The 26,182-nt window shown below is 42.7% G+C and overlaps 3 protein-coding genes and 1 long non-coding RNA gene across 15 annotated transcripts in view; 2 read left to right on the top strand and 2 right to left on the bottom strand.

Moving 5' to 3' along the window:
• Positions 1-17,476, bottom strand: part of LOC122531701 (nuclear factor 1 X-type) — a 98,876-nt gene extending 81,400 nt beyond the window's left edge. For 8 of the 10 annotated variants that reach the window (XM_043659829.1, XM_043659832.1, XM_043659831.1 and 5 more), the window contains exons 1-2: positions 17,344-17,476; positions 3,362-3,517 (exon numbers count right to left, since the gene is read on the bottom strand). In XM_043659829.1, coding sequence (XP_043515764.1) covers positions 3,362-3,517; positions 17,344-17,424 — 237 coding nt within the window. In that variant the 5' untranslated portion in view covers positions 17,425-17,476. Of the gene's footprint in view, positions 1-3,361; positions 3,518-5,956; positions 6,208-17,343 lie in introns of those variants that run through there. The other 2 variants (XM_043659837.1, XM_043659834.1) reach the window with 2 other exon arrangements.
• Positions 7,452-10,116, top strand: LOC122531702. Its single transcript, XR_006307358.1, has 3 exons — positions 7,452-7,501; positions 8,066-8,069; positions 10,078-10,116. It is a non-coding gene; the product is annotated as an uncharacterized LOC122531702 (long non-coding RNA).
• Positions 17,477-21,239: 3,763 nt separating the features above from the next.
• LOC122531696 (actin-related protein 2/3 complex subunit 4) lies at positions 21,240-22,959 on the bottom strand. Its single transcript, XM_043659819.1, has 4 exons — positions 22,763-22,959; positions 22,135-22,461; positions 21,883-22,053; positions 21,240-21,806 (listed from the first exon to the last, which is right to left on the bottom strand). The coding sequence occupies exons 1-4, from the start codon at positions 22,763-22,765 to the stop codon at positions 21,801-21,803; spliced, it is 507 nt and encodes a 168-aa protein (XP_043515754.1). The 5' UTR covers positions 22,766-22,959; the 3' UTR covers positions 21,240-21,800.
• A 669-nt stretch (positions 22,960-23,628) lies between these two features.
• Positions 23,629-26,121, top strand: LOC122531695 (nuclear pore complex protein DDB_G0274915-like). 3 transcript variants are annotated; one of them, XM_043659818.1, is made up of 6 exons: positions 23,629-23,799; positions 23,872-23,917; positions 23,989-24,160; positions 24,241-24,327; positions 24,400-24,634; positions 24,737-26,121. In XM_043659818.1, the coding sequence occupies exons 1-6, from the start codon at positions 23,721-23,723 to the stop codon at positions 25,885-25,887; spliced, it is 1,770 nt and encodes a 589-aa protein (XP_043515753.1). In that variant the 5' UTR covers positions 23,629-23,720; the 3' UTR covers positions 25,888-26,121. The 3 variants fall into 3 exon arrangements, with proteins under 3 accessions (XP_043515753.1, XP_043515752.1, XP_043515751.1); XM_043659817.1 differs by having other exon boundaries at positions 24,400-25,042; positions 25,079-26,121; XM_043659816.1 differs by having other exon boundaries at positions 24,400-26,121.
• Positions 26,122-26,182: the final 61 nt, after the last annotated feature.

Raw genomic sequence — 26,182 nt, 5'->3', positions numbered from 1 at the left:
TGAGAGAAAAAAAAAAAAAAAAAAAGGACGAAAAAAGGGAGAGAAAAGATTGCGGTCCGGCCGAAAAATTCGAATGTCAATGACTCGTCGAACCGAGCCGACGCGCCAACCACGTTCGATATCCGGGGTTCACCGACTTTTCCCTTCCGCTTTTTCACCCTGCGTTCTTCATCCCTTTCGTTGTTTCATCCGTTTGATTCTCCTTTCCTCACCGCCCTTAGTGTGTCCCTCGAGGACGATCTTCGCGCAGTTTTATCGATATATTTATTCCGCCGGTGAATCGAAGGCGAAAGGGGGGGGGGGCGACAGTTCGTCCAGAACGACTCTCGAGAACGAAAATCTTTTCCCCGGTGGGAAAATTGACGGGAGGAAACGCTCGCTATATAATGTCCCTGGCTGTTCCGCGGCTGAATCGTTCTATTAATAAAGAGGCATCCGAGAGAGGCAGGACGACCGAGAGAGAGAGAGAGAGAGAGAGAGAGCTACTGGCGATGCGAGGCTGAGGCGATAGCGCGCGTCACGAGGACTTCTGCGGGCTTCTGCGCCAGAAATAGGCCGAAACCTCATTATTTTTATTCTTAACCGTGAAATTAGCGGCAGGCTAGGTGGAACACCGGCCCGAGGCTTGCTGGCCGAGGCATTTCGTGCAAACGATTCGCTGACACTCGCCGCGGACGATGAAAAGCCACGCCGCGCCGCCGGAACTTTTATCGCCGACTCCGGGTATTACATCGACTCGTTATCGCGTGCGCTCACCTCTCTCTCTCTCTCTCTCTCTCTCTCTTTTTCTCTCTCTCTCTGTTATCACGTTCTCGTCCGCGACTGCCACCTTTCAACGCTCGAGTTTCAGTCGCGAATCAGCCGTTTTTTTAAACGTTTCCCTTTCTTTCCTTTTTTTTTTTGTTTCTTTTTTGTTTCAACATCTGAATTGTGTTAATTTGACAAGCCCCCCCCCCCCCCAAAGACTCGTCAGGTTAGGTGACGTAGCAGCTTGATAATGGGACGTGATTCTTATCGTCGCTTTTCCGTGACGTTACGTATGTACCTACGACGTGCGATGCTGCTCGATTGTACAGGGCGATTCACGTAACGTGTACAGCTTGCGATAACAACCTTCGAACGACGCGTGAAATGAAAAATTGCGCGATACGAAAGTTGCGTGGTTTTAAGGGAGGAAGACTGTGGCGTGTGAATTTCTCGCGTGTGTCAAAATTTTCAAGGTCACATCTGTCATTTTAAATTGAACTGCATCACTGTTTCAGTTTGATTTAAAAGAAAAAAAAATAATACAGTCGAAAGAGTGTTAAATCCTAAGTAAAATTCTGAGTAAAAATTAGAAAAAAAAAAAATGATATGATATAGAAATAATATTCTGAGTAATAATATAATATAAATATAATATTCTGAGTAATAATAATATAATATAGAAATAATATTCTGAGTAATAATAATATAATATAAAAATAATATTCTGAGTAATAATAATATAATATAAAAATAATATTCTGAGTAATAATATAATATAGAAATAATATTCTGAGTAATAATATAATATAGAAATAATATTCTGAGTAATAATATAATATAGAAATAATATTCTGAGTAATAATATAATATAGAAATAATATTCTGAGTAATAATATAATATAGAAATAATATTCTGAGTAATAATATAATATAGAAATAATATTCTGAGTAATAATATAATATAAATATAATATTCTGAGTAATAATAATATAATATAGAAATAATATTCTGAGTAATAATAATATAATATAGAAATAATATTCTGAGTAATAATATAATATAGAAATAATATTCTAAGTAAAAATATAATACAAAAACAATATTCTGAGTGAAAAAGTGTGAAAACCACATTTGTCTTAAACCTGATAAGTTGAGGAGATATTTTACGTTTAATTTCGTTTGAGAGTTGCATAGAATAGTTGGAACTACTGCTTTCCACAGATGCGTTCCATGGACTTAACATTTAACCATTAGAGTTAAGACAAATGTGGTTGAACACTGTTCATCAATTTGAAGATCGAAGATCTTTTAAAACTTGTTGCAGGATCTTTGGTCGCTATTTCATTGAATTTTGAAGAAATCCGAACATTTCAAATTTCAATACCTAACGTTTAAAATTTTAGTGTTCAAGATTGAGTAAGAAATGGTGGAAAAAAAAGATCGTACAGCGAATGTTTAGAGATCGTTGCGACGAGAAGATTTCGATCTTCGAGATATTGGTGAATCTAGTCGCGAAAAAGACTTTTCTTTTTTAACGTTTTCTACAGACGTCCAAACTTTCACAATAACTTTCGATAAAAAAAAAGTATCCTCACTTTTTTCTCTACCCGTCGCTGCACTATGTCAATTCATCTTCGAAGAAAATAAACTCACGACTCGTGGTAGAAGTCTTCGAAATAAGATCACGAGTGGATCGTTATGCGATCTTATGTTACAATAGTTAAAATTATCGACGATTTTTCATTGTCGTTGGACAGTTATACTCTTCACTGTAAACAACGGACTCGACTCGAAACGCGAATATCGAACGTTTCATACCAAATTCACGGAGTTGAAAACTCGAAGCTGACAGATTTAAAAATTCAAAAGGCCCGACAATTTCGACGAATCTGTCCGCGATGCAGAGTATGGACAGCAATTATATGACGTGCTTTGTAATTAATTTTGTGATCAATTGCTAAATGTAACCATAGTAATCGTAATAATCAATCGATCAGTCGTCGTTAAAATAAATCAGTCAGTTAATCATTTATTAAAACAAGTCGGCGATCTTGAGTAACTTTTGCAATTTTGTAATCATCAATCGGTAATCTTTAAATCGTTGAGTGATCGATTTATAGTTCGTTACGATCTGTAACGCGTTACTTCCTCGCGTTGCCGCAACACGTTCAAAACGTGTTAATCGCGTACAGTTGTGCCATTCGACGTAACTGAATGTTATTATTAGAAACCTAGCTTGTAGTTTTCGAGCAGTGGACCCGGTAGAGATAGATCGAGACCAGAGAGAACATCCGCGCGTATTCTTTGCTGAACAATAGCATCCGTATAAATGTTTGAATTTATAACAATCTGTTACAGTTTGTCAAATTCTCTACGTCTGTGGCACGAGAACGCGTTTCATTTTGAACGAAAATTTCGATCGTTAAAGTCAGGTCAATCCTCGATAATAATTCAAAAGCTACAAAGACAAGTAGAAGGAAAATTTTTGGAACATTTGCTGTAAACATCGTTGTTCGTGGCTCCAATAAGCTAATTACTCGGAAATATGTTCTAATTGATTAATTTTAGAAAGACGAGACGGCTAAAAAGAGAAACATCGAAGGTACCACTCACCTGGAGCTCCTCCTTGCACTGACGTTCCTCTTCGAGACTCATCCGTTTCTCGTGTTTCTTGTAGTAACGCCTCTTGGCGGCTTGTAGGTTGAACCACGTGTACGAGAAAGATTTCACGAATGGTAGGAGGGCCTCAATGAATGGATGGAACTCATCCTGCGGGCAAAAATCGACGGCAGGCTGATTAGCGGCGCGTTTACCCGACTCTCGCCCACCGAGAACGAAGAGGGTCATCCCACAAGTCTTGTCCCTTTGAGTTTGAATGGGACACGAGTTGTCGATGCTCGAAAAGGAAAAAAACAAAATAAAAAAAAAAAAAAAAAATAAACGACTTCGAGGCTCGACGAACGTGAAAATTATGTTGCTGAATTATGTTCGTTCGAGTTCTGTTTAGACACAGGATCTTTTTTTTAATATTAATATTATAACTTTAATATTAATATAAAATTAATACAATATTAATATAATATTAATATTAATATAATATAAATATAATAAAATTAATATTAATACAATATTAATATTATAATATTATAATATTAATATAATATTATTATTTTATTATATTAATATTGTATTAATATTAATTTTATTATATTAATATTGTATTAATATTAATTTTATTATATTCGTATTATATTAATTTTAATATTATATTAATATTAATATAATAAAATTTAATATTAATACAATATTAATATAATATAAATATAATAAAATTAATATTAATACAATATTAATATAATAAAATATTAATATTATATTAATATTATAATATTATAATATTAATGTAATAAAATTTAATATTAATATTATAATATTATAATATTAATATAATAAAATTTAATATTAACATTAATACTTAATTTAATATTAGTCATTTTCAAATATCCCCTTAAAAAGAATTATCAGCAAATATATTAACCACTTGCGCTGCAATGACGTGCCACGCCGTTTTTTTTTGTCCGAAAATTGCGATATCTCCTCAGTTTCAAGTATACTTAAGTGTAACACAGGGGAAACAAGTGATAAATTTATTGCTTCTCAGTAATTTCTATCCAGCGATACCATCGTACCATCGACGAGTTCATAAATAAAGCGACGAGTTATTGTGTACGGTTTGGTCGCTCGTTACGGTCCGCAATCGGTTCTTGCCAGCGCAAGTGGTTCGAAGCCTCTCGTTCTCGAGTGAAACGATTCCCCCCCGAAGTTTGTCAGTTAGTGCGGATTGTAGTGTCACATGCAGGTAGGATGGTGCGCAGATTTCTTTTCAGATCTAAGCCTAAGAGATCATGCAACGGTCACAGTGGTTCAAAAAATGGTGTCGAAGACGTTTCAGTCTCTAACTGGAATTTTGCTATCAACTGTCGGCGCACAGAAAAATGAAAATTTCGATTCGAAGAGAAGTCTCATATACACACACACACACACATATATGTGAGAACTTTCGCGACGAAAAAAAACTGTCGAAAACTGGTGAAATTATTCGAACACTTGCGAACGAGATGAAAGAAGAAAACTCGCGAACATCCTGAGGAAACCAGGCGCTTGTCTGGCAGTTCGAACTGTTCCGGAATGGTGACGCGGCCGAATCTTCGTTTCCGGTTGACGTGGTGGCAAGAAAAAGGGGAAGGGAGATCGATTATTGCACGATCGCTGGGGACTGGCGTTCCCTTTGTCAGGGAAATGCGATTTCTCCTGCAGGGATCCCGCGATTCACGCTTCAAGGGGATGTAAACATCCTTCTGCGTTCCACGTGAAGGGGGGGGGGGGGCAGGGGGATGAATTTTTCCGCCGAGAAGATGAAAACCCTGCTCGAAGATGGAATATTTGTCGACAGAACAATATCGCGTACCCGCAATCTCATCGTCTATTCTTCAGACGTCCCCACTTACAGCGAAGAAAAACTGCCCTGAAAACTTATTGAACGCGGGTAGGTATTTGCATGTTGATCGAGAGCCACGCTAATGACGCGTGCTCTCGATGAATTGTTACGCGTGTGCTGAGGGCTGAGAGGAAATACCGAGAAATTCTTTACAGACGAAGGAAACTCGCGGCGAGTGATGATAAATAGCTACGTGCGATATTTTTGTTGAAACATTGTCGAAGGACAACAGTCGTCTGCTCGTTGAGGGAAAATTGACTAATGTGTAAAACACAAGATACAAAAATCGTCTGAAACGTATAAAAATATCCTACTTTCAGATAGAATTGACTGTACGTAAAATCGTATTGAGAAATTTAAATTTGAACGAAACGTTAATTTCGTTAATTTAAAAAAAAAAAAATCGTCCGCAACGCGAGAACTTCCAGTTTGATAAAGAAACGGCCGCTGATTGCTGGAGAAATATCTGGAGAATTGTTCGCCCGTTCGAGATAGACGACTGTCGTCTAATTGGAGGCGAGATAAAGTGAAGAAGAGAAGACGAAGGAGGGAGACGCAAATGTAAATTAGCCTAGAAGCTGGCGTCCTTGTCACTATCCGATAAAGATAAAGAGTGCGAAACTGCAGGCGCGAAGCTACAAGGCAAATGGATGAGGAAGAACACGTAGGGTGGTTGGGCCTCAGTGGAACAAGCGTCAAACGACACGAACCATCGAGTATTCGCAAGCACTGCGGCTGCTGTGGCACACTACCGTCTGTCTGTCCCTCCTGCAGTCCGGCTGTCAGAAGCACCGATTTTCGCAATAACAACCGTCAGGCTCGTAATACTCCTCCGCCACCCTGTCGCAGATTGATCGTGGCCTCATCTGCACCACCTTCGCCTCCTCCTATTCTTCCGCCTTTCACCTGCTAACAACCAAGAACCGACCTTATGGTCGACTTCTTGATTTGTCTGTCTCTCTTGTCGGATCTCTTGTCGAATTACTTTGTATTCCAATATTCGATAGATCGTTTTTCTTTCAATTTTGTATTCTTCCTCTCGCGTGAGGAGGTTAGGTCTCTTCTATTGTAGGTTAGGTTAAGTTTACGCTTTCTCTTTCTCTTTCTTTTCTTTTTCAACTTTTGGAACTTCCAATTTCTTGTTCTTCCAACTCGTATTCTCGCGCGAGGAGGTTAGGTCTCTTCTTTTGTAGGTTAGGTTAAGTTCCCTTCTATGTTTTAAAATTCTCTTCTCTCGGATCTTTGAATTTTCAATTCTTCGATCGTTCGTCCAACTCGTATTCTCGTGTGAAGAGGTTAAATTTCTTCTCTTATAAGTTAGGTTAGGTTCCTTTCACTCTGTTAAAATTCTCTCCTCTCGAATCTTTGAATTTTCAATTCTTCGGTCGTTCTTCCAACTCGTATTCTCGTGTGAAGATGTTAAATTTCTTCTCTTATAAGTTAGGTTAGGTTCCTTTCACTCTGTTAAAATCCCCTCCTCTCGAATCTTTGAATTTTCAATTCTTCGATCGTTCTTCCAACTCGTATTCTCGTGTGAAGATGTTAAATTTCTTCTCTTATAAGTTAGGTTAGGTTCCTTTCACTCTGTTAAAATTCTCTCCTCTCGAATCTTTGAATTTTCAATTCTTCGATCGTTCTTCCAACTCGTATTCTCGTGTGAAGAGGTTAAATTTCTTCTCTTATAAGTTAGGTTAGGTTCCTTTCACTCTGTTAAAATTCTGTCCTCTGGGATCTTTGAATTTTCAATTCTTCGATCGTTTTTCCAACTCGTATTCTCGCGCGAGCAGGTTAAGTCTCTTCTCTTATAGGTTAGGTTCCTTTCACTCTTTTAAAATTCTCTCCTCTCGAATCTTTGAATTTTCAATCCTTCGATCGCTCTTCCAACTCGTATTCTCGCGCGAGCAGGTTAAGTCTCTTCTTTTATAGGTTAGGTTAGGTTCCTTTCACTCTTTTAAAATCCTCTCCTCTCGAATCTTTAAATTTTCAATTCTTCGATCGTTCTTCCAACTCGTATTCTCGCGCGGGGAGGTTAGGTCTCTTCTTCTTATGGGTCGCGTCTTCTCGTTAGCATGCTCGAGCAAACTAGAGAAGTAAAGGGTTTCTCCTTGGTTGTCTGCGTTCTCTCGCGAGGATTTATTGGCTTCCTCCGAGGGAGACTATGGTGTCTGGCGACTGGTGGAGAAGCTCCGATCTTCCGGGCGGGTTTCTGCTGCGGGAAAACGGACCACGGTTTTGTCGGTGATGGTAACGATCGGGTGGTTGAATCGGCCATGAAACGGACTTTACGGTAGGCGATCGGTAGCGAGCAATTTCGCCGGGGAATTCGATCGTGGCTGTGCCGGCGGCTTTTACAGATCTCCGATCGCTGCTCGATGCAATTGGAACGAGAAACGAGTCGAGATAAGATTGCTACTACGTCGCAATGTCGGTCCTGTTACCTTATTTACCGTGCCACGATCAAAGTAACGCGGGCAAACGACCCTCCAATTGTTTCGAGCAACGTTTTTCATTTCACAAGAACGATATCTTTCAGCTATGCTGTTTGTTGTACGACAGATTTTTGATAGATTATTTTTTTTCTTTCACTTTACTTTTGTAAGTAAATATATGTGAAATATAATTTTAACCTTCTGTCGATAAGGTGGTTTTTCACTGATATATACCGCGAATGTTAACCTCTTGCGCTGGAATGACGTGCCACGCACGTCGAGAACCTTGTGTCCCCAAAACTGCAATATTTCCACAGTTTCAAGTATATTGAAGTATAACCCAGGCGAAACAAGTAATAAATTTACTACTTGTCAATAATTTCTATCCAGCGATGTCATACCGACGTGTTCAAAGGAAAAAGAAAGCGACGAATTGTCGTGTCAAGGTTCGGTCGCTCGTTACGGTCCGCAATCAGCTGCCAGCGCAAGTGGTTAACCTCTTACGTCGAGAGTTTTTTTTGTCAAGTATAATTAAGTATAATCCGGGCAAAACGAATGACAAAGGCGGTTGGAAAAAGAATCTGAATGGATTCTGAGGTTGTCGCGATCTCTAATTTCACACCGTTCGCGATAAAAATGAAAATCTTTTCGGTGGAAATTTAAAAAAAAAACTTTCACGTGGAACTCGAGAAATTACCAGTAGTTCCAGTGCGTTGAAACGTACATTGCGGGATTTACGTAAATCGTGTCACTCGTATCGAAACGTCGACTCTCGAATCTACAACATTTTCACGTACGACAGATTTTAAACAGATTACTTTTCTCCCTTTCGGTTGCCGAGGTGACACGATGCTCTTGCCAAAAATCAATATTTGGTTTCTATTTGGTGAGAAACGTAATTTGAACAATTCGGTCGATAAGGTGATTCTTCACCGACACGGTTGTCAATGTTATAATTTCTTGCTATTGTTGGGCGTTAAAGAAAAAATCTTTAAAATTAAAACAGACAAATAACTTCGATCTCTGATCTGACAAAAATAAAAATCTCGTCGCGTGGGACTCGATCACAATAATAATGACAGTCAATCGCAACGATCTCCACGAAAAATATTAAACGAAGTAGCTCGTTAGCGTTAGATTCTCGAGTCTACAACCCTCCGACTCTCGAACTACTCTCCAAACGAGAGAGATCTGTTATCTGAATCCGCGCGAAATTTCGCGAAAACTCGAGGAAGGCGGCTCTCTGCTTCGCCGCTAACTCGCTTTGTCACCGAGTTCCCGCCTGACAGGCCCCGTCTTTATTTTTGGAACGCGAACGAAAATCAAAAGGCATTAAGGAGGCGCACGGCGACGCGTCATCGCGAGGGGGAGGCGAGGGGAGGGCAAGGACGCGGGCGAAGGGGACGCCCGACGCGCGATTCGCCCGGATTTCTCGGGGGTTGATGAACCGGGCCGCGAGAAAAACGAAACGCCTCGCAACGATTCTTTCTTCCAGTCAATTGGAAATTAATCGGAAATTATTCGATCGAGACGATCGAATTGTCCATTTAGTTTCGTCAATCCTCTTGCGCCGCGTCGAGAATTTTTTTCGCCCCAAAGTTGCACAACATTTTCTCGGTCTCAAGTACATTTAAACCGGCAACTCAATAAGTTTGCCTCACTTCTGAATAATTTCGTGACCGACGAGCCCGAAAAAAGTAGAAGACAACGACGAACTGTCGCTCGTTATGGTCCGCGAACCAGTTGCAAATGGGAAGCGGACAAGTGAACTCGTTTCGGTGGTATCGTTTCGACGAGTTTCGAAATGAAGGCATTCCGCTTGCCCTTCGCGAAACCGATCGTCGGAACAGTCACCGAATAATCAACAATCAACTTGCAATTTGTTGTTCTTCTCAGACGTGTCGACAATTTGTGGTTACGGAACGATCGATAAACTACGAATTAATTGATGGTAATTTCTCTCTCTCTCTCTCTCTCTTTCGATGCACGAGTGCTCGATCGTTTAGAACACGGTTCGCGGAGTTAAATAAAGACGGTGATCTGCGAACTGTTCGTACGAAAAGGCGAGTCGGATCGAAGGGACGGACCGAGCGCACGTGTCGCAGGAAACTTCTATTTGTAAGTTGTCGGTAATAAATCGACGAGGCTGCGCTTGGCCGCGTCATGCACGCGTGCATAAAATTACAAAGGAAAAGAACGGTTGTTACCGGCGACTGTTAAAAATTAATCGAATTAAGCTTCGATCAACGTCACGATTAATCAATTTACATTACGACGTAGAACTTGCTCCAGCCACGATCGAATCCCGTGGAACGTATAGAGAAAATCGGCTTGCTCGAAAAAAAAAAGAAAAAAACCATCGATCGCCCGAGGAACTGACCGCCCCGATGATACTTACGAAGACTACCACGCGTGTACTTGCAAACCACTAGGAAAAATGCCGAACCACCCCGCTCGCGAGCGAACGATAACCGGTAGTATAAGCGACCGGGATTGGTGGGACGATCGACAGGCTGGCTCTCCAGCTGGCCACGGTGATCAGCTGATCCTCCACTCCAAGGAGCCAATCAGTCTACAGCAACCGATCACCTCCGGCGTGCTCGTTGAGCTTGACGATGGCCGATCACGCGTATATACCGAGTCGGTCGATCGCTCGGACGACACTGATCCACTCTGGTCGTCTGCCAAAAACGCCTCGCTTCTTCACTGCCTTCTGTCCCTCTCGATCCACCTCTCGATCGCGAGGTCCGCGATCTCTGCAACGGTTCCGATCGATCGCGGACGAGAGAAGAAACGAGAGAAAAAAAAAAAAAGAAGAAGACGAAGAAGACGAAAGAGCTGCGTATAGAGGTATAGAGGACCGCACAAACGCAAATCGGTGATGTGTATCAGCGTGATACGTATCCGCGGATCGACGGCGACGCCGGAACGACGGGAACGGCGGGTACGACGTCGGTCGTCGCGACGACACTGAGACGCCGGTCGTCGAGACGCGCGTATCTAGACGCGCGCCGGAGGCACCGCGCGGCGGCCAGGTACGGCACCCCAAACAGTTATTAATAGCCTCTGTCCTAGCTTACTAGATTTGCCCTCGAACCGACGCAACTTCCCCTCCACACCCCTACCGCCTCCCCCTCTTCCTCTCACACACACACACACTCTCTCTCCTCTCTTCCTGCTCCGCTGCTCCGTTCCGTTTTGCTCCGCTCCGCTCTGTTACTCTTCGCCTCCTCCTCCTCCCCCTTAGATCCCCTCCCAGGAGCTTCCCACCCCTCCGACCGCGACGCCCCCTCTCTCTTCCATGCTTTGCTTCTCTCTCTCTCTCTCTCTCTCTCTGTTTTTTAGCTTTCTTTCTCTATCGAGATCCTTTCGCCACTTTGCTCCTCTTTTCACCCCCAAAGGAGGGGGGCGGGGGGCTGGTTCTCACCCCTTCGCGAATTTTTTCGTTTGATCTTTCGAAACGTGGTTGCGTTAAAGCGGCGAAGGCCGCGATGCTAATCATAGAATAGGATAGCGGTGCAACCCCCTGTTGAGAATTTGAAGTCGAGAACGTAACGCTTTCGATATATTTCGACGTGTGTTTCTGTAATTTTTTGAGAGGATGAAGCGCGACGCGAGTTTCGAGTGAAATGTTGAAAAGATTTATGGTAATTTGTCTCTTTCTCTCTCTCTCTTTTTTTTCTGGGAAATTTACAATGCGACAGGAAGCGCCGCGTGTGCCTAACAAGGGAACGTCCCGCGGGACGATCGGCAATTTGCGCGAAACTCGTGGAAGAAGGCCGGGGAAAAATTGATTCTTGCCACGTTCCAATTCCCCGCGGTGCTTCCTGTCCGCCGCCGACGCCGACGCCGACGCCGACGCCGCTTACCGCGTCAATAAACCCGCGAAAAAACAATGGAACTGATTTTTCGGAACCGCTAAAAATAGCAGCAGCGACCGACCGATTCCGTGAAAATTTCCCTCCGTAAAGTCTCTCTGTAATTCGGAGATACCAAAGACGGATGAAAAGGAACAAAATGCTTTTGGATTGGACCAAAGCTTGAATTTTCACGGAACATCCTCTTCGACGCGATAATAAGTTTGAAACGAGGTTTTCTTTTTTTTTTTAACTTGGAGGGCTGCACCATTGTTCCAACGCCCAGTTTCGTTTGTCAATCAGAATAAGATGCAGGAAAGTTTGTCCAAACGGACAAAGTTCTCTGAAACATCGGCGAATATTTCCCTTGGAGAGAGCAATCACAGTACAGTCGTCGACCTAACTCCGAGTTTCGTTCGTTTCTAACGAACGAAGGAAACTCGCAACAATATTTTTTCGAATGTAACTGCCAAAAACTGTCCTCGACCTTCTTTATTCCAACATTGCAACTACTTTTCTCAGTTTTAAGTACAGCCTAAGGCAAAGCTAAATGATAAATTTATTGCGTTTCAATATATGACCGACGAGATCGAAACGAGAGCGACGAATTATCGTGTTACGGTATCGGTCACTCGTTACGGTCCGCGAAACCAGCGCAAGGGGGGGTTTTAAACGATCTAACGCGTTCGAAGAGGCGCGAGACGAATTCATTGGAACAGACGAAGGTTTGATTTGTTGAAGGTTCCGCAGTGAGAAACGAACGTCTCGCGTCGGTGGCTGCGTGTTGTCGCCGGTCCGCGTGGCTTGTAACCGGGAGGAAGAAGAGAAGAAGAGCAGGGTCGAGAGAGGAAAAAGACGTGCAGAGGGTGGCGATCGATAGCCAAACTCCTCGCCTCCACGTAAGATAGACACTGACACGCTCCTCCATCCTCTACACCCTCCGCTCAAAAACCAATCTCGAGTCTCGCAGCACGTGTTCTTGTAAAATCGTAAAGTCGAATGAAATCGGACTTGTGGTTACCATTTTTGAAATGAAGTTCGAATTCAATGATTCTGATCGACTTTGAAGTTTGTAAATTTGTTAAATGTAAAACTAATTGTGTAGCGATCGTTGCGCGCGTCGTGGAAAACTTTGACGGGAGAGGGAACAGGCGTGCACAATTTTTTTTTAAATTATGTGATTGTCATTTTATAAAAAAAAAAAAATAGGAAAAAAGAATTTAGTGTACTGTCTCTTAATATCGCGATGAGATTATAATTTCATTCGTAAATTGCAAAATATTCCACATTATTGTTCCAGAACGATCGTTTTGCAGACAAAATCATTTGCATTCGTCCGATTGATCAAACTGTTATGAACGAATTACACCGAATTTAGCCAATATAACTAATATGATAATTAATATGATAATTAATATAATTAATAATATAATTATAGCAACTGATATAGATTATAATTTAGTAAATTACAAAATACTCCACATTACTGTTATTCCGCAACAATCATTTTTTGCAGACAATTTGCAATCGCAAATCCTGATTGATCAAACGAATTACACCGAATTTACCCAATATAACTAATTAATAATTAATATAATTAATAATATAATTATAATAACTAATATAATATAGTGATATAACGACTAATATAATTAATATAATTAATTTCTCGAAACTTGGGGAGAAAAATTTAATAAATCTAAGAATCTACCTTGTCGAGTGGATTTTGCACTCAAAGTTGAAGTATGAAATCTCTAACCTGGCGACAAACGGCGGCAAATTCAAACTCGCCGCGACAGAGGGGAAGAAATGGAAGAAATCGTTGGAAATCGAGAGCAACAAACACGCGATACTTGCGAACGGCAGTGTACTACCACGCCGACTCTTCCCTCTTTCTCTTCCCTTTTTCTCGCGCAGGCAGATAAGAGGACGACGCGTTATGCATGGAACACGCTGGCTCCAGTTGGCGACTCCTGATACCGGAAACTGCCGCTTGCAAGCGAGTAGCAAACGATACTCGGCCGAGATAAGACGGATTGCCTCGGTAGACGGGGGGTTGTAAAACCGTATAGAAAGAGGGCAACCCCTTTGACCGGAGGTCCTTGGCTTTCGATGTTGTTGAACAAGTTGGCCTCGCAGGTGCTACGGACGAAGGGGGATGCACAGCTGGTTTTCGAAACGAATTCCTAGGTATTGGAGTCGGTTTAACGACGCTCTCGTTTAATGGTTCGCAGCGTTTGGTCGTCGACACAAGCTCTCGCTGAACGGAGGTTTCGATATTTTGCGGGTCGAAAGTTTGGTCATTTAGAGGAAGGACGATCCTCTCCAGGGATCCTTTTATTTTATTTTCTTTTGCAACGAATTCGTCGCGTTCGTTCAAGCGAGTTTCATTGACGATTTTTCGCTTCTGAAAAATGGAATTCAATGTTGACATTCTGACATCTGACAGCTGAATTAAGGGATTAAGAGGTTAATCGTCGATGAATCGCGAGAGGTGTAACTTATCCAGCCGGGCATCAGAGTAAATATCTCGTACGCCGCTCTAATGACTGTTCTAAGTTTGCTGGAGACGAGGCACGCGGACGATGAACCTTCTCCGGCTACATACACGCGACATCTCACCGACCAAAGTACGTCTAGGAATTCGAAATTTCGACTGTCGTCTCGAAACTTTTCTCCATCAAACTCGCGGATCCAAGCTGAGGGCTAAAGGATCGCGGGATTTAACGACGGCGACGCTGATTTCAAACGAGAAAAGAAGAAAATAAAACAGTAAGAAAATATTTTGTATTGTCCAATCAGAGCAAACGATCGTTATAAAATCTTGTTATATATTAATATTAATAAACAGTTATTATCGTGGTTTCTAGTTAAATCTCGTTATACATTTACTTAACCGCTTGCGTTGTCAACTGATTGCGGACCATAACGAGTGACCGAACGAGTGACTACACGATAATTCGTCGCTTTCTTTTTCTTTTGAACTCGTCGTATGGTATCACTGAATAAAAATTATTGAAAAGTAATAAATTTATTATTTGTTTTGCCTGGATTATACTTAAATATACCAGAAACAGGAAATATTGCAATTTTGGGACAGAAAATTCTCGACATAAGAGGTTAACCACTTGCATTGGCAACTGATTGCGGACCATAACGAGTGACCAAACCGTATACGATAATTCGTCGCTTTCTTTTTCTTTTGAACTCGTCGGTACGGTATCACTGAATAAAAATTATTGAAAAGTAATAAATTTATTATTTGTTTTGCCCGAGTTATATTTAAATATACTTAAAACTGAGAAAATATTGCAATTTTGGGACAAAAGATTTTTCAACGTGCGTCATTCCAGCGCAAGAGATTAAAGGAATGAACCTCCATAGGGATTTCTAGTCAGTGCCATCTTTCATTCGACGATACGACTTCTTCCCCCGAACGAAAACAAGATTTTTCACGATTTTCAACTTGCAAACAACGAGAGAAAGAGAAAGAGCGAGTGGAAAATAGGAACTTAACCTAACCTAACATAAATCTTAAGCATCCTGGGTGGTAACCGTCGCTAAAAAAGAAATGCAAGATCAAACTCGAAGGGCAAACTATACCCGCGAGGTAAACGAATAAAAGCAAGTGCAATCTAAATATAAAAAGTCGAGAGTGGACAGGGAGAGCATGTGACGGCGGGGCCGTGGTCGCGTTACGTAAGAATCGTGATTATCCGGTATAAATAGGCGTTTCCTTACATAATTACGACGACGACGACGACGACGACGGCGTTTCGCGCGCCACGAAAACGAAAGCCGCATTGCTGAAAATCAGCTGACGGGAACGGGCTGATCGAGAACGAAGCTACCCATCCGGGATATGACAGGCACGAACGTGGATCGCGTGTGCGCCGCTTCATCCGCTTCGTGCGTTCGAACGCGCGCGGAGGCTATTCACGCGTAGCTACGCCCCGCGTCGCGTTACATCCCGCACGTTTCTACCCTCGTTACCGAATCCTCACCCTATCGATCAATCCTCTCCTTTTCACCACTTCGTCTCTTCAATCATTACCTTTTCTGTTTCTACGTTTTTCTTTTTTTTTTTTGCTTTCGACGCCAAATTGTCATTCCTTTGATCAAAATGTTAACAAATCGTCGTTCGTTAATGCAACACGCGTGTAAGAGATATTACTTTCATCTGTGTTTTTATGAATAATTGTGATTCTTCATATTGTACCGTTTTTATTAATTAAACTGTACTGTTTTTAATCTTTTATCAACAATCGAACCGTGATCGACGTGATCTGACCTTCAAGCTATCGTTTGAACTACTTGAAAGATACGGCTGTTCTTGTTAAAATTAATACTAATTCGTTTAAGTTTGGACAGAAACACGATTATAAATCTACTTATTTTAAATTACAGTGATTTACAGGTTGAATGTTTCGATGGAATTTCGCGTAAGAACAAGTAGTTTCAGTTCATTTGTTTATATCAATATTGTTGAACAACCAAAATCGCCCGCGGTGAAAGTTTCAATAAAAAGTTGGCTCTCTCGTCGAAAGTTTCGACGTCAATTGCAGATCCCAAATTGTCGTTTTCTGTCAAAAAATTAACAAATTGTCGTTTGTTGGTAAAAAGTTGGTCCTCTCGTTTGAACTACTTAAAAAGATACGGCTGTCCTTGTCGAAATTAATACTAATTTCTTTCAATTTGGACAGAAACACGAGTGTACAAATCTACTTATTCTGATAGATTTAAATTACAGTGATTTAAGTACTTATTTTAGTGGATTTAAATTGCAGATCCAGAATTGTCATTCTTTAGGCTAGTAAAACTATTCTATACACCAGTAGAGTATCTAATTTTGGAATATTTATAATCCGAAAGAGAAATTTATTTAATTAATTAATAAAAAGGAAAGAAAGAAATTCAATTCGTCGGGCATTATGACGTACATCCAACTACCACGTTTCAACTTGGTTCTTGCTTTAACGCTGGAACCACCAAAATGGTCAAAATGACTAATTTAGAATTTTATGCTACTTCCAATAGCATGTTTCCTCGAACGATTTTTACTAAAACGTATAAACAGAAGCTCGAAGCAAACTTGACACTTGGATCTAGCGAAAAAAAAAAAAAAACTTTCGACTTTGGCTGAAAATTGATACGACAAATCACTCGATCCCGGTTCAACGGTGGACAAGAGAGACCGAAAGTATGCGACAAAGTCTGAGACAGCCGAGGGATTACGTAATTTTGACGATTTCTTTTTTTCTCCTCCCCCGTTCGATGGAAAGTTCGTTTTTCATCTGTTCCTCTCAATTCGTCCACGACGAATTTCTGCGAAAGTCGCGAACTTTCGCGAGCAAAAAAAAAAAGAAAAAAAAAGAGAAAAAAAACACTCGTCTGTTTACGTCTGTCGGCGAGCGATCGGATACACGCGAGTCGCACGTGTCATCCCCCTTTCTTTCGAGCCGCCTCGTGTCATCGATGAAAATAACAATCACTCCGCTACCTGTGTCAACGTTCAAATTTCCACCATGCGAACCTACGTTCTACGTGTCGCGTACGTAGCTCTAACTCGATCGAAACAGATTGGAAACTTGAATACGATACTGTCCTCCTGGCCGGAGGACACAAACAAAGCGTGGAAGCGCGGCGGCGGAATCGAGCAAAAAAAGCACGAGGAAAGCCAATCATTCCGTCAGTCACGAGTATGCGAAAGAGAAGCCGGAACGAAAAAGCTTCGTTTTCTAGCGAAGCACTCCGAGAGACAAACAGATAACACGAGTTACGAATAATATATATATATATGTTTGAAGGCACCTGTCCTACGGAAGGGGCCTGCAGGTAAGTCGAGACATCCGGTTCCACCATGCAGCTCCTCAGCGTGTCCGGGATGAACATGAGTAGCTGGGACGTCGGCTGTGGTACAGGCTGAAGCCGGCTCGCAGCGCGCTCCTCTAGCGAGCGTGCTGTGCTCGCCAGTAGCGTCGTCCCGACGCCGCGCGACGCCGACGATCGCCGCCGTGGGACGTTGGTGCTCCAGCTGGTCGGCCAGCCGCTCCGCTCCGTCCACGGCGAGTACGTGGTATGCACCAGCTTTCCGCTCTCCCTCGCTACACCTCGGCCGCGCTCCAGCTGCGTGAACACCGAGAACGCAATGCAACCGAGAACGAAGGATCGGCGAGTGGGACTGGCGGCGACCAGCACCCCTTCGAGGGACCGGCGCGAGTCTTCGGGGTGAAGAACTTCCGGCGGGCGAAGAACACGGCGATGAACGACGGCCGCCCGTTGGTCCTCTGTGGCGGAAGTGGCGTCGGTCGGGCCGTTTCCGCCGTCAGACAGCCGGTCAGACTGTCGTGGTGCTCGAGGCAACCACCGCGCGCGATCGGCCAATTACTCGCGTGGTACCGTACGGTGTTGTTGCCGTCGTTACTTTCCACCGATCTCGGCGAATCGAAAATCTCGTTCACGTTGTCGTCGCTGTGATTATCGTGGTTATGGTTGTGGTTGTTGTTGTTGTTGTTGTTGTTGTTGTTGCAATCGTTGCAGCGAGTGTTGTTGTCGGTTGTTATCTGGCTGTTGTTACTGTTGAACCGTCGGCTGTCGGGTGGTGGTGGAACACCGCACCCAGGCACACGCATCCTATCTAACCACGAGCCACAACTCTCCTAACTCTCGACTTTAGGCCCTCTCTCTGTATTCTCTCGTGGCACGCAAGACACGGGGGCTCGCTCGTTCTCTCTCACCCTGTCTCTCTCACTCTCTCCTCCGCTCCTCCGTCCCTCTCTTTGCCCCTTTTGCTCCGGTTCTCCCCACTCGTCCAATCTTCTGTCTGTATTCCCTCCCTCTTTCGCCGTGTGTCCGTTTCGGCACGGCACAATACTCCCTTTCTCTCTCTTCGTCCACCCCTCGCGCAACTTCCCCACCTCGTCAGCCGTTTCCCTACCCTGTTTCCCCGCTGCTTGCAGCCTTTCCCTCTCTCGCCGCTCTGTCGCTCCCTTCCGTCGCCGAGAACGAACAGGCCGGCTAACCCTTCAGGACCGTCTGTTCTCGTCTCTCCCTCTTCTTCCCTCTTCGCTGTTCTCCTCCTCGGTATCTTCCTTTCCGTTTCTTTCTCCAAAGGGTTGCAAACAAGGGCGTCTCTCTACTCCGGGACCTCAGTTGTCCAGCTCAGTACTCCCCAACTTCTTCCACCGCTGCCGATCCCGATCTTGTTCGACTTTGTCGCCTTTGCGAAACGAAAGCAGGAAGAGTCGAAAGAGAGAGAGGAACCGGACGCGGACGCTCGCCTCTCTTTCTATTTCCTTCTCGCTTCCCTCGGCTCCCGTTCTTGTAGGCTCCCGTTCCCGATCGGGAGGACGCCAGGTCCCAGACTACGCCGACTCCGAGCCACCGGCGCTGCGTCGGCGTCGGCGTCGGCGTAAAAAGTTACGGCTCGGGCGCAAGCTCGCCGGGAGCGCGCCGTGACGCGCCGCGAGGACGCCTCGGCGAGTCCGGGCGCGCGAGGTAGAGGAAGATTCGCGTAGAGAGGGGCAGAGAGATCTCCCCGTAACAGCTGATCGCGCCCGCGGCTCGGAAGAGAGGGACAGACCAAGGGGCGGGTGGTAGTAAAAGGAGAAGAATTAGAGCGCGAGCTGATAAATAGAAAGGGAGACGACGAATTCTCCCTCCCGAGGGGGAGGGGGGGGGGGAGCGAGAGAAGAACCGGAAGCGAAGAGAGAAATCAACCCTTTCGAAAACAGAAAAAAAAAGATACTTTAATAGTTTAATAGAATAGAAGCAGAAAAAGAAAAATACTAGTTTAATAGAATAAGAACAGTTAGCGTGTAAACCGCCGCGGGGCAAATTTGAATTACAGTCGGGACGGTAGACGAGGAACAATCCTAGCACCGGGGCCACCGACTTTAATCAAAGCAAACTTTCCAAAGTAGCTAGAAACATTTTGCCGAAGGAGGTAAGCGGGACGCCGCGTCGTCAAGTAGAATGAGCCTATCCGGTCAGACCGACGAAACGCGCGACTTGGACCCCCTTCGACAACACTAGGAAATAACACGAACATGAAGAAACAAACGTTTCATCGTTCTATTTCTTTTGTTTAAAAAATTACTTCTCCACTCATCAACTGACTGCCATTTCTTCTTTCAGATTCTAGCTTGGTTATGAACTTCGAAGAAAGAAAATTCTATTAAATGATTTCTCTGTTGATCAAATCGTCGTCGTGTTTGCACTTTGATAAATTGTAGTCGGATCGTCGGATTCGACAGGGAGATCGAAATGAAAAAAGAAACAGAGAGAGAGAGAGAGAGAGAGAAAGAGAAAAGGAAAGAGTAGGGGGAAGAGCTCGTAAACTCGTAAGCCTCTATTTATCCGACTCGTTTTCGTTTCTACCTGACTCTTCTTCGCCAACTATCTACAGCCAGGACCACCTCTCTCCCTCCCTTTCTCTGCACGTCTCTCCGTGTATTTTTGGGCGCTCGTTAGGAATTAGCGCCGTGCGACTCGAAAGGGGGCTCCTCTAGCCGTACGTCCTCCCCTTTCTACTGCGCGCGATCAGACACGGCGGAGGAGCGAGCCGTGGGTGTACCGAGGGGATCAACGTTAACTAAAAGCCCGATTACACACGGCGTACATAGAGGCGGAAACGACGCCGCCGCCGCGCGATACGGAGTTTGTCAACAATCTTCCACCCGCGCCGCCCCCGGAAAATAGCGACGCGGCTGGAACGGCGGTAATCTCAATATCGCGGCCAAAGCGGAACAGAGATTAGCGTGCCCCCTTAAAACTACCCCTCGCCCGGCGTTTCGTGGCAAAAGTTCGTAACTGGCCGTGAGACGACACGGCTTAAAACTTTCCTGTCTGACTACTGCTACGAGGATTCTCGGGACTGTGGCCTCGCTCGTTCACCAGCTTTTTACCGGAGATCGTTTCAAGCTTTTAGCCGGCTGCGACCCTTGTTTATGAGCTTCCTCTTCTCTCTCAAATATATCGCCGACTCTGTTTAGCCTGCTTGTTTTTTATCCTTCGTTTCGTGTTACTCTCATTCGTCGATTACTTGAAGTTGAAGTTTCTTTTCCTCCCCCCTACCGGGTTTTTGTTGTCGTCACTTTTACTCGTTCGCCGCGCTCGAAGCGAGGAGGTCGCGATGCCTGGTGGCGCGGAAAACTCGCGAACTGCTACTGGTGAACAGTATCGGCGAGCGACTGAGCTCCACCGGGGGGCACCCTTCCCCGTGGAAACGGGAGCCGCCGGCGAACGTGACGGATTCCACGGCTCGAGGGGGCCCTCGTTTCTCGCTCGACGTGTTGCAGACTCTAAGGCGCTTTTCGGGGAACGACACGATCCCCCCGTGTCGAGAGTTTCAATTGACAAGTTGAGCTCTCCGAGAATATCAAGATCCTTTAAAGAAATTTAAATCAAATCCCGAATGAATATCTTTGACGTGGGCTGTAGTTCACAATGAGAATGTCAAAATGAATTATTTAAATTACGAACGTGAAGCGAACTATAGGTGAACTTTCGCAGACGCGAAACAAATAAATAACGACGAATAGAAAATAAGTCGCGATGACTATTATCATTGAGCCAAAACATTATGTATATCAAACGCTTACAATCCCACGTGTACAAACTCATTATCAAACAGTGTACATTCGGTATATTCGTTTGAATGACAGTACGTGTTAGGAGGGTTTAATGTTCTGGATGCTCGAGGTACGGGGGCGAATCACGGTCTCACGATGATTCTTCTCGTTTATTTGTATTTACATTAGTATTAAATCATATGGATACAGTGATTCGTAAGATAAATAGAACTTTATAAATGCAAAAAGGAATTGCACGCTTTATTCATACACCACCAGTAAGTTTCGGTTTTCCTCGTTTCGAGAGAAAGAAACACGGGAAAGGGTCGCGAATATCGTATTTCGCGGAACTGCGCGTGCTGAATTTAATACCGTTAAGGTACTTACGGTATTATGTACGTCAGACTTGTTATTCATTACACACACAGCTGAAGATGACAGTGATTACTCGATAAATGTATATTCATGTTCGAATGAATGTTTTTTCTTTTTTTTTTTTCTTTCTTTTTTCAAAAACGGACGATAATAGGGATTGGCGTGTTTGGATTAAAAAGTGTTTGGAGTCAGTTTAAAAGATTAATCCGTTAAAATATCGTCTGGCTACGTATTAGCCAGATTGATTTATGGGCACTGTTACTTTTAGTGACCTGGCGTTTGCGATTATTGCTATGTTGCTAACACTTTGTGTCCGTGGAATTAAAACTGAAACAGAAAATTCAGCAGTTTCAGCAATTTTCATCGACGTTCATCGACTACGGTTACACCATAGATGACTGACCCTTTTTAGAAATTCTTCCGCACAAATGCGAGCTCTTGCATTCATGGACAATTTCATCTCGCTGATCTCTCTGTCAATTTCTTCCATGAAATAAATCACAAAGTCTACGATCTTGTGTTTGTACATTTGTTCTACATGGATGTTTGTAATTAAAAAACTAATATCATAACCCTGGAAGAATATGAAACACATTACACACGTTGGTTACTTGTACAATTGATTTTTCACACATATGATACCTCTGACATTTACCTCTATTGGCTTCCTCCTAAGAATAATAAAGTGCTCCGCTCTCATTGTCATGAATCTTGTAAAGTTATGACAAAGAAGTTTCTCCAAATCATCGGCCTGCTTCACGGCAATGCTTATTCTCATACTGTTTATACTCGATTCGATCAACACTTTCTCTTTATCGTTTCTGCTTATTAGTATCGGTGTTAGAAGAAGTTCTTTACTAGCTCGCACTTCAACTTCTGGTTTATTGTGTTTCTCGACTATCTGGGAGGAGAAGTTCTCCAAACACATAGCAGCAGTAAGCGTTCTCCTCACTGCTGCCAGGTAAGGTTTCAGCGTTCCTGACTGTAACAAAAACATGAACGACAAGTAGCTTGCAACTTCGATGAACAAAAAAAAAAAAAAATTCAAACGTCATCGTTACAGCGAAAACGAATTTACGTTTTTTTTTTTTTTTCTGAAACTAAATCATGAAATTACGTTCGTCGTTTCGTTTAATAATATCTCGCGTTCGAACAAGAATATATCAAACGGTAAACAGAGATTCGATACGGAAACATCCTGTCTGACTGATAAAGAACTTATCATCTCGAGAGGCACTAGTTACTATAACCTATTTCCTCAGACATCAAGGACTAACGCTTACCATTATCCGACTACGGCTGTACCGCCGCGAGTGAACACACCTCCAACGTAGATACTAGACGCCAGCGAGTAATATCACTTGCAAATTACAAATACATTCTTACAAAACTAGGAAATTGTCTCATCACAAGAACCGAAATCCAAAACCCGGACGTAACAATGGTGGCAGCGGCAAGATACGTTGGGGGGAGATATCTCCTTAGGGAGGGGCATCCTCTTATTGTCAGTAGTTCCATCTGCTACCAGTAGATGTCCATGATTTCCTCGCGATGATTTATCAATTTGTTTTTCTTTTTACAAACTTTTACAAATTTTTTTCTTTTTTTTTTCTTTTCAAAATTCCGTTTCCATTGACATGATGCACAGACGATCTTCGCAACATAACCTCAACGAAAGAATTCGAATGTACTTCCGCGCCATGACGGCACTCTTACGTATATTCCCTCGCGCTCTTTTGAATTTACGAATTTTGCAAGAAAACAAATAAAAATCGTATCGATGAATTTCGTTAGACATGTAACGTATTCTGCGCGGTGAATCATCGCGATGCTTTTATACGTGCGTCTGCATAAAATTCCTGAGGTGTGTACGTGTAATTAAATACGATGACTACCTACTACTAAATTTTACTCTGTATGAATCTCATTGTCAATATCTAAGACTCGTTAAATATCTTACGTACTGTTTCCAATATTCTTATATTTTTATTATTAATTATACGCAACACGTACATATATAACTTTTCTTTTTCATAGAGATATTATGTATAACGATGACAAGTTGTATTATACAAAGAACGTTTGTTTTTGTTAAAGAAATTCATATACGCCGGTAAGGCGAAACGATCACGCTCTCTGGTGTTGATCGTAGAAATTAATCGAATCAAGTCGAGATACGCAATAAATACATGACAAAACAATGGTACATGACAAGATTAAGTAGATTGAATCTCGTGCAATATGGTTGTTTGTAAATATTATCGGCAAGGAAATTGTCGATTTGGACAGTATTGTCAATTCGAACATATAAATACTTTTGGTAAGATATGAAGTTCATCTTAACGTAGGAAATTGTATTCTCACTTTGACATTTAACCTTTTGCTCTTGTAGGAGCTAATAACAAAGTTGACTCGTACAATGAAGATGAATATATCGTGTAAGTATAATGAAATTACTCGACAAAAACACAAAGACACGAAATTAGTGTAATTTTTATTGTTGGACAAGGGTGTTGGTCGCGAAAGAGATGCTCAATGCAGAAAGAGGGGGACAATGGTTACTTTCGTGTTTCGCACCACTTAAGGACAAACCGTGCATTCCTGGCATGGAAGACTTGTCCCCAGAAGAAGTCCGATGGGAGATGTATCAAGCTCAAAATAATGGAATGGTAGAGCAGGCAGTTAGTATATACAGCTATTTGTTTCTGTTGTAATATTACTATGAACTCTTTTGACACTTATATTTTTGTGTCTTTTTCAGAAATTGCATTTCCAACAACTGTGTAGAGACATGAAAGCAAAGAGGGATGCATTTAAGAATCCTACTCGTGAGACATTAACCAAGCTTGTATGTAACACAATTAATATTTTTCTCTGTGAAGTTGCCATAATTAAAAACGTTTTCTTTTCTGTCTTTTAGAAAGAGCTTCTAGGAACAGGACACAAGAATACCAGGAATGACAATGCGTCTGGAAAACCTTCCAGCTTTGCTTTTGCAACCCCTCAACTCGGACTTCCAAGCAGCACTTCATCCTCCAATGTATTTGGAAATAAAACATTTGGAAATCAAAGTAATCCGTTCAGCGGTAGTTTCACCTCTACCAGTAACACGTCGATTTTTGGGAGATCAAGTATAACTTCCAATCCTGTATTTGGTAGTACCCCAACTTTTGGCAGTAATTTAGGAGTGTTCAGTGGCGGTACCAGCACTAACACTGTATTTGGTGGGATTACAAACACTTCTACATTTAATACAGGACAAAACACGCAGACTTTCGGATCGTCCGGCTCGATTTTCAGTGGTGGAACGTCCCAACCCGTTTTCGGGCAGCCTAGTATATTTGGAACCAACAATCAAGTGAACAATGTTTTCGCCAGGCACCAAACGTCCCAAACGCCGATTTCAGTATTCAATAGTGGGGCAACATCATCTTCCTCTTTGTTCAGTGGCACTTCCTCTCAATCTAACGCTTCTATGTTTGCCGGAGCTAAAACTTCAACTGCTAATCCGTTTAGCGGGTCCTCAAATTTACAGACAACCAACTCCATCTTTGGATCGACTCCATCTACCGGGGCCTTCAGTTCACCTGGGATATTCTCGCAGCCTGAAACACCCGCGTTCGGAGGAGCACCGGTGTTTGGCGGTCCATCGACCTTTGGGAACAATTCTAGTTCAATATTTGGCGAGAAACCGACATTTGGAAGTTCTAGCAGTATCTTCGGCGGATCCAATGCCGCGACACCTGCTTTTAGCTCCGCACAATCTACAAACGCTTTCGGCGTTACCACCTCTACACCTTCCGGAAATATATTCGGAAACGCTCAAGGTAACACACCCCCTATGTCAACCTCCAGTGCTTCGCCATTCGGCGTAACATCTTCGACGACTACAAGTCCTTTTGCTACCGCGGTCTCGCAATTCGAAGCCACCAGTACAGCAGCCTTCTCCACGTTCGGAATGAACACGGGGACTGCTACCACAGCCAGTACCTCTAGCACACCGTTTGGTACTACAAATACCGGAGTTACTTTTGGAACATCTAGTACCAGCAGTTCCCCTTTCACATCGACGGTATTTAGCGATGTGAAAAACTCACCGTTTGGTCCTAGCGTTACATCCACAACTATGACCACGAATTCGTTTACACCGCAAGAACAACAACAACAACAACAACAAATAACGTCGCCATTTGGCACTTTTGCGCAAAATCAAACTTTTAATACTGCTGCTGAGAACGGACCGTTTGGAAAACCGACATTCGGAGTAACAATGACAACAACCATTATCAGCGACGATGTTTACTCATTGGAGAATCAATTAACGGATGATGAAAAAAGCATGTATCTGGCGGAAAAATTTACTTTTGGAAAGATTCCGTTAAAGCCGCCTACCAAAGAAATTAGTTAATACAACGAGAAACTTATTTAACAGGAAATATATGCTGTGATATTGGTTATTGTTCATATATAATTAAAACAAAACCTGCGAAATTGTAATAATAAATAATGTATATTTACCAACAATGTATCAATTTTTTGTATAAAATTCGACGAAATATTCTATGCAACTAATTGCGAAATAAACTGACGTTTTTGAATTGTAACAAAATCTACAATAATGCATAAAATTTGCGTTGTTACAGTTTTTACAAACTTATTTTTAATGTCATTCATTGCTCGCCTTATATTGTAATACAAAATCA

The sequence above is a fragment of the Frieseomelitta varia genome, unplaced genomic scaffold (genome assembly GCF_011392965.1).
Source record: "Frieseomelitta varia isolate USP_RPSP 00005682 unplaced genomic scaffold, Fvar_1.2 scaffold_412, whole genome shotgun sequence".
Classification (NCBI taxonomy): Eukaryota; Metazoa; Arthropoda; class Insecta; order Hymenoptera; family Apidae; genus Frieseomelitta; species Frieseomelitta varia.
This window is presented reverse-complemented; position numbering and strand designations above follow the sequence as displayed.

Coding starts and splice junctions, on each gene's coding strand:
- LOC122531696 (XM_043659819.1), bottom strand. Junction 22,054..22,134: donor TTAGGAGGAAGCCAATAGAG/GTAAATGTCAGA, acceptor ATATTCTTCCAG/GGTTATGATATTAGTTTTTT.
- LOC122531695 (XM_043659816.1), top strand. CDS start 23,721: ATGGTTGTTTGTAAATATTATCGGCAAGGAAATTGTCGATTTGGACAG. Junction 23,800..23,871: donor CGAACATATAAATACTTTTG/GTAAGATATGAA, acceptor TTGCTCTTGTAG/GAGCTAATAACAAAGTTGAC. Junction 24,161..24,240: donor ATGGAATGGTAGAGCAGGCA/GTTAGTATATAC, acceptor TGTCTTTTTCAG/AAATTGCATTTCCAACAACT.